Source organism: Oryzias melastigma, linkage group LG10 (assembly GCF_002922805.2).
Source record: "Oryzias melastigma strain HK-1 linkage group LG10, ASM292280v2, whole genome shotgun sequence".
NCBI classification, from domain to species: domain Eukaryota; kingdom Metazoa; phylum Chordata; class Actinopteri; order Beloniformes; family Adrianichthyidae; genus Oryzias; species Oryzias melastigma.
In genome coordinates this window covers 18,792,244-18,800,274 of record NC_050521.1, presented here as the reverse complement: position 1 = coordinate 18,800,274, position 8,031 = coordinate 18,792,244, and the positions used below count along the sequence as shown (strand labels likewise).

At 38.5% G+C, this 8,031-nt stretch overlaps 1 protein-coding gene across 1 annotated transcript; it reads left to right on the top strand.

Moving 5' to 3' along the window:
• Positions 1–1,840: 1,840 nt before the first annotated feature.
• On the top strand, positions 1,841–6,177 carry LOC112153447 (melanin-concentrating hormone receptor 2). The gene is made up of 2 exons (XM_024283669.2): positions 1,841–3,680; positions 5,084–6,177. Exons 1-2 carry the CDS (start codon positions 3,265–3,267, stop codon positions 5,721–5,723), a joined length of 1,056 nt encoding a protein of 351 aa, XP_024139437.1. The 5' UTR covers positions 1,841–3,264; the 3' UTR covers positions 5,724–6,177.
• Positions 6,178–8,031: the final 1,854 nt, after the last annotated feature.

The following is an 8,031-nucleotide window of genomic DNA, read 5'->3' as shown; positions in this document are numbered from 1 at the left end:
TCATTCTTATGTTGAAATTGAACATTTTTTATCATCAATTCTTCTCTTTGTCTGTTTCAAGCTGTTTATTTTTTTGACTCTGGGTTTTCTCTGATTGGTGAACCTTCGAGGATCAAAGTCATTTTGACTGCAATCACCTCCATGGACACAAAAGATACGATTTGAAACCCACTCAGTCACGTTTTTACCGCAGATTCCTGGCTAACTAAATCATTACCTTTTTAAATGCAAAAGTGAGTTTTTTTGTTTTTTCTTTCTGACGCTTATTCCCTCAGGGGAGTAATGTTAATGTTTTTAAAAACATATTTTCTATCTGTGTTTTACCATTTGGTTAAAGCAAAATTTAAATTTAATTTAAAGCAAAAACAAGTTTCTTTAGCTTTGTGAGTGTAGTGCATCGACTGTATAAGAGAATTGGATCTAGTGAGTGTGACATCGCCCGTGGAAAAATGTGGTTTACTTCTGGCTCCAACCAAATTAAACAAATGTATTTGGTTATTTTGATATATAGTCGTCATTTTTTTCCTGACACGAACGTCATGTTAGAACCAGAAGCAGCAATTGGTCCTAGTCAACATATCAGTGGTAACCACTTTTGCCAATTACACGCAAGCTTGTTGGATTCCACACCCCTACCACTTAAAGGACCTATTGTTAAGCCTTTAGGAGGAAAACTATATCAATATATATATATGATCATATTTTACCTTTGGCTCACCAAAGAACGATTTTTTAAAAACAAAATGTGTCATTTTTGTGAATTCTTTTCCTACCTCGAAAGTAAGATGACTAGATTACTGAGGCCCCGCCTTTCGCTCCTTGTGGGTGCCGCCCATTTCGTGATGTCAAGCAACCAACATCCGAATTTTTGCAAAGATGGATGTGCATATGAGATTAATGCATTTTTATCAATCACCACTAGCTCCGCAGGTAAATAGGGGGTGTCGGTGTTAGCTTGAGGGCGGTGCTGGTAGCACAGACTCTTCCTGGAAGGGGCTGTTCCTCACTTGTCTACATCACAATGTGAGAACACGATCATTTCTGTGGATTGGGAGGGGCTGGTTGTTTTATTGAGGAATTAACCTTAGAAAACACTTTAAAGCTCAACAAAGTCATTTTGGAAGAGTGGGGAAGGGACAACCGCTTTAAAGTTATACAAAAAAAATGAAATTTTAATAATAACTGTTTATTTTTAAATTAATAACAACATTGTCAAAAAAATCCATGACAAATATTTCTTAGAATATAAAAATGTATGAAGAAAAACATCAGTATGAATCCAAATACTACAGCCTGCTGTACATCTGCTCTTTTAAGAGGAAACAAATGGTCAGCACACAGACTGAGTTAAATCAATTTTCTAACTTTTGTTAACTTTCTAATCTGTGTCCTGTGATGAAGAACCCAATTTATTTTAAGCGCTACAAGGAAGAAACGGCTAAATGACAATTTAAGGTAATGAGCATGATATTTCCTTCCCATTGTTTGATCTGTCAAGGGGAAAAAAGTTTAGTAATTAATTTAGAAAGTTGGCGGAAGTCAAGAGACTTTTCTTCTCCTTTGGCTCAAAAGTTTCAGTGCTGTGTTTCTTCAGCTTTGTAGAAAATTGAGAACTTTTACTGGATTAAAAAGATAATTTCAAACCTAAACGCCACATCCTGTTTACTGGGAGAACGCCTGCGTCTGCAAATGGCCCCATACAAATTATACTGCAGTCAGTGCTCTCATCACAACTGTGTTCAACCCATTGTTATTTAACCATTATTCTCTGCTCAGATACTAAAAAAAAAATGTGTTGAACTTGTTATTTTAATTAGTTGGGTTGTTGTTTCTTGGTTCTGATGGTTCTGACAGGAAGCTCATGCTTTTTAGTTAGTCATTTTTTTTATCTTGAGATTCACTTGTTCTGTGCTTCTTGTCCTTAAAAGAATTAGAGTTTTTGTTATATCACTGCTTCATGCTCTATTGTGCCTTTCAATCCTCGTCTTCACAGAGGGATCTGGGTTACTAAAAAAAGCAAAAAAGACTGTCGCAAAAATTGTACGTTGTTGTTAATAAAAAGTGGTAAGCATTTCAAATTGGTACTTGAATATGTGACCCAATAAGCCAAAAGCTAAAAGAAAATGTTCTTTTTTTGTGCTCAGTTTTGAGAAAATCTCCACTGTGACTCTCTGATAGTATCATATGTGATTCAGTACCTGAAAGAATGAGTCTAAATAATGCATACAAGTTATTAAAAAATCGATAAAACAGGTTTACTTTGTGCAACAGACCAGGGTGGGTCCAAGCACACACATTCCACATAATGTCTGAAAATAATTTCATCATAGTGCTTTTTCTCAGGAGTTGGGGAAGAGTAGACCTCCTGGAGCGAACAAAGTCTACCTGCAGAACAAGAAAATCGTATATGCATACATATACATATAGTTTTTACATTTGTTTTTGGCCTGTGGGATCCAACTGAAGTCATCTCTTCTGAGCTTTTTCCATAACGTTAACTTCGGTCTTTGAAAGCGCCTCCCTGTGATTTCAGAATAAAGCTGCACACTGAGACTTATTTGACGGAGGCTTTACAGCAGCAGCAGCAGCCCTTAAGGTATATTCACCATAACAAATTTCATTTTCAGTCATGTCCTGAATCAGTTAAGCTTATTAAAGCTTAACGTAAACATCATTGAGAAAGAGCAAAGAAGGTGAATATATACACTGTATGTTCTGGAATAAATGTGAAAAGAAGTGCAGCCTTTTCTTGGATATGAATATGAAATAGAGGCATATATGTCTGTTCATGCAACAGGAGAAAAAAATCTATTCAAGCAGAGTCTCTATATAGGAAAGCCTGTAACTCAAGCTCATAAATGTTTGGTTAGTCTCCTCCTTAACACTTAAATAAATACTTTTATTTATCTGGTAGACCAGTAGCAGAACACCACCCCTCTTTACAAAAGAAAAAAAGAAAAGAAAATCTGTGAAGGGTGGGAACTTTAGCGTCCGCTCAGTCGGGGTGCTCTGTGAAGTCACAGACTGCTTTTACGCACGGCTGCTTTTACGCACGGCAAACAGTTTGATCCTTGTTCTCTCGGATGATCTTCTTCAGCGTCGCAGCGTTGCTCACCCTGTCAGCTTTGATTAGAGCTTCCTCATTTGCCACTTGAAACACTCAAAGTGCGTCTGGAACGCGACCATCGAGTCAAAGGGGAGGCTGTTCTGGAGGAGAGCTCAACTTTGGAGAGCAGACCCGAGCGGAGAGCGCATCGGCGCGCAATGGATCCCATCATGAATGACACGGGAATATTCTGCACAGACAACCAAACAAACAATTTTACTGATCAGTCGTGCTTAAACCCAACTACTCCACCCTACAACCCCATCGACATCACCACCTTCATGCACATTTTCCCATCGATTTACGGAATCCTGTGCACTGTGGGAGTCGTTGCCAACGGGCTGGTGATTTACGCAGTGGCGGCGTGCAAGAAGAAAATGGTCTCGGACATCTACGTGCTGAACTTGGCCATAGCTGACATGCTGTTCCTGCTTGTGATGCCCTTCAACATCCACCAGCTGGTCAGGGACAGGCAGTGGGTGTTCGGAAACTTTATGTGTAAGGCGGTGGTCGTGGTGGATGTCAGCACGCAGTTCACCACAGTGGGGATTGTGACGGTGCTGTGCATTGACCGGTGAGTGATCAAGATTTCAATTAATCCTTAAAATAATTAACAACAGATAAAAAAAAAGAAACCCTAAAAATAAAAATATATATATTGTAAACAAATATTAAATTTCTTGACTTCAATAAACTTATTCAAAAACAGATGTCTTATTTTAAGTGTTATATTTAATATAAAATAAACCTGGAGAACACAATGTTCCCCTTGCATATATGTTGTCTTTATGATAAGGCACAATTAAAAAGGGTCTGTACTGATTTCCATTTTAAGAGAACATCTGGGGCTATACTTTACACCATAAGGCCTCCTATAATGCATTTCTACAGGGTCATTACAGCATTTAATTGCTGCTTTACTTTATAGACCCAAAGTCATCAGATCTGGACTTTCCTTGGCATCAAACGTTTAAGAGCTCTCTCACTTAAAGGTGCGATCAAGCTGCTAATTAAAACTATATTCTCTTTACATAACACTTATGTCAAGAATGACCACAAAGAAAAGCAGATTTTTGTTAGTTTAAGTGCAAAGCTTGAGCTTTTTATGTTGTTTTTCCAAGATGAGAAGCACCAATTTCTCTTTAAATGCTTCACAATTATCCCCTAAATGTTTTTTTATTAAGTCATTAACTGATGCGTGCCCCCTCCAACCTGCATTCCATTTATTGTGCCAACAAAGAGATTCTTGAATGGGAGAAACGTTATTTTTCGTGAACCACCTGCTTTCAGGGCATAAGTTCATTTCTTGGGTGTTTGATGGAAATCGACTATTATGTTGAGAAAAAAAAAAAAAAACATTTCCCAGATGCTTTTATGTGCTTTACGGCGGTTGGGATACATGCAGACAGGAACAGTGTGTTTTTTTAGTTATACCTTTAACGTTTGCAAACATTTAGGCTTTTGACAATATTATTAGTCATAATTGGTTGGTTGAGGAAACTTTTTTTTTTTTTAAACTCTGGTTCGTTGAGCAGCTCTTGTTTGTTGTCATATTGTTTATTCATTAAGACAAATGCAACTGAGAGAAACCTCTAAGAGACAATTACTGCAGAGAAATCTGCCTAAAAACACACACAAAAGTAACGGCACTTAACAGAAACATGACATTTTCTTTCCCCTTAAAAACACACACAAACCAATTAAAGACATAACAAAAGAGGTTCTGTTCCAGGTCTTCAAATTGAAATGCAGCCAAATGAAAATGTGTGTTTTCCCCCTTTCTAAGTTATGTGTAGTTCTCATTCATCACTTCAGCTGTTGTGATGAGCATGACTATTTGACGTTTTGCTTGAATCCATCATCACACTTTATCTTGATTTAAATCTTTGAGCTTAAAATGGAGAAAACTGAGAAGCTTTTATTCCTGTTTTTGTTCTAACCCCCTCCTCCTCCTCCTCCTCCTCTTCTTCTTCTCAGATACATAGCTATTGTGCATCCGAGCTCAGAGAAGAGGACCGTCCACTGGACCATCCTCATCAACATGTTGGTGTGGCTGGGCAGCTTCCTGCTCACCATACCTGTCATGATGTACGCCAAAGTGGTTCGCAGGCAGCACCTGGAGGTGTGCATAATGGACCTAGAGGGGCCCGAGGACATGTACTGGTACACGCTCTACCAATCGATCCTCGGCTTCATCATCCCGCTCTTCATCATCAGCACCTTCTACTCCCTCACCCTCTACCACGTCTTCCGCTCCATCCGGCGAGTCAAACGAAAGCAGTCCGTGTGGGCGAAGCGGGCAACCAAGATGGTCCTCATGGTCATTGCAGTGTTTCTGATCTGCTGGTCCCCCTACCACGTCATCCAGGTGATCAACCTGAGCAACAACGCCCCGACCATCGCCTTTGTCTACGCGTACAACATCAGCATTTGCCTCAGTTATTCCCATAGCTGCATCAACCCCCTCATGCTGCTCATCTTTGCCCAGAACTACCGCGAGCGTCTGTGTCGCCGGAACGCGCTGCACAGCTCCCAACACACATCGAAGGTCACGGTGGTCAAAACGGACGGCACCAGCACGTCGAATGACCCCAACTATCGCATAACCGTGATTTGACCACAGAGACAACTTTTTTTTTGTATATACACACAAATCGTGTAAATAATTCATCGCCTGCCTCTAGGGGAGGTGGTCAATGTGAAGGGTGATGTCCAGGAAGGTGGGGTACACCTCAGCAAGTGGAATCGAAAGAAAACTGTGCAAAACAGGGCTGGAGACAGCGCATACAAATCAATCATATAAATAAAAAAATACACATTTGTTTTTTTAAAATCCTTTAAAGGATAAGATCCATTTTGTGTCATGATGGACATTCAGGTTAAGGAGATACGATCCATTATTGCACAATGGGCTTACCAGTAAAACTCACAATTATTCCTCACAATTTCACAAGAATTTGGTTGTTTTGATAGGTCTAAGTGGTTAATATTTTGACATGAAGAGGCTGTAAGCAGTTTTCTTCAGACATATGGCAGCTTTAATTAATGTTTTTCATCTATTTTGTTTAAAATATAAAAAAAAAATAAAATAAAGAAATGTTCCTTTACTGCGCTTCAAGAACAAATGTGCAACTCTATGTAAAGCATTAGTCTGTAAATGTTTCATAAACTCCATCACATGATTATAGATAAACAAGAACAAATCATTTGTTTATGTCTATGTTATGTGACAGCTCCGTCATCCTGCTAAAAAGCTGTTTCCAACATTTCCACTGATTTTTATGTGAAGTACTGTACCTTGAGACTCTATGTGAACGGACAGAACATGCAGTGTAGGAATTGATTTTTAATTGTTTATCATGAACACGGAGCTTCTGACATACATCACAAGAAATTGCAGTTTGAAGCACTCAGGGATGGCTTTACACCCCAGGTCTCGTCGAAATATAGATAATCGATAATCTCTCGGATTGCAAAGTTTCTGCGGAGGCTGTGATCTTTATGGACTTAGTATGAGATGATGGTGATGTGTTTATTGCTTATCTGCAGCCTTATGAAGAGGGGAGTCAACAGCGAAGCAGCCTCCCTCGAAGGCATAAAAACTCATATAAACTCATAAAAGATGAGATCCGCACACATCTGGACATGGCGACGTACAGGTGATTGTTGTCTTGCTTTGTGGTGTCCCCTGTTGTTTTGTGTTTCTATGTATTTAATATCCTCCCTCAGATTTTTGCACTGATGCGGATGTTTTTTCATGAAGAGCCTTTTTGTCCATTTTGGAAAAGCTTTTTCTGTGGTTTGCTTCAGTTTTGTTCAATAAATAATGACATTGCTGATGTCATGTCATATCTTGTTGTTTACCTGAGGCTGTTAATGAGTTTTCTTTTAGTTAGAGATTCTGGTTGACAGCAGCCGTTCGCTTTCTCTTGGTATTTAAAAACTTTTTTAATCAAGAGTTGCTCTTTTTATGCTTTCCAGCATTTTATTTTTTGTGGTGCAGAGATTCTCATAAACAGCTTCTGCCTGTGCTTTAATCTAAGCTGAATCACATGGGGGGGGGGTGAATCCGGCTGTTTGCTCACACGCTCTGTGGAAATGAAGTTGTGGATCGTTGATGGGATGGAAATTTGCTGGACACACAGGTACTAATCAGTAATTGCTCACCTGGACATTATGTTCATTTAAATTTAATCATCTGACTTGGTTTACAGTTCCAGGGATATGTAAGAAAATATGGAAAACAGATTTAAAATAGGATCATTTCAGTTTGAGCTGGTCTGTCTCGTAATGATAGAATTTCAGATTTCACTAATTAGAAGTAAGTTATCAGATGTTTAAAATTCCTAAACTACTGGGTGAATAAAAGAAGGTTTCCAGGTTTTCTTAATAACATTTTACAGTTTAAATTTAAAACTATCACTTAGGTTTGGTGAATTAAAATTGCAAAAAGAAAAAGATGAATTTCTCAACAATGGTAACATTGATAAATTGGTAAACGTTTAGCTTGAGAATGACTTTAGATTTAGATTAAACTCTTATATATTTTAATTATTCAGTCATTTCACTGTTTTTGTTTTTTACCAATTAGTTTGGGTTTGTCACATTTGTTAGAATCAAAATTCCACTTTTTTGAGATTGTTAGAACTCCTTAAAGACCAACTCAAATGAAAAGCTCCTTGTTTCTCTCCTTTCTTGTTCATCCACTTTCATACAAATAGATCCATGTACGTCTTTGTTTTCCTCGTCTGAGCTGGATAATTCCAATATTGCTCCCAATTTTTGTTGCACCAGTAATGATAGGCTGGGGGTGTGAGGGGCTGTAAGCTAGCGGGAGTGTATAAATATATGAATTATGGGAAACAGCGGCAAGTTTACTCCATTAGTCTCTCCCACAACTCAGAGATTCGTTTTTAGTCAACTTC

Coding starts and splice junctions, on each gene's coding strand:
- LOC112153447 (XM_024283669.2), top strand. CDS start 3,265: ATGGATCCCATCATGAATGACACGGGAATATTCTGCACAGACAACCAA. Junction 3,681..5,083: donor ACGGTGCTGTGCATTGACCG/GTGAGTGATCAA, acceptor TCTTCTTCTCAG/ATACATAGCTATTGTGCATC.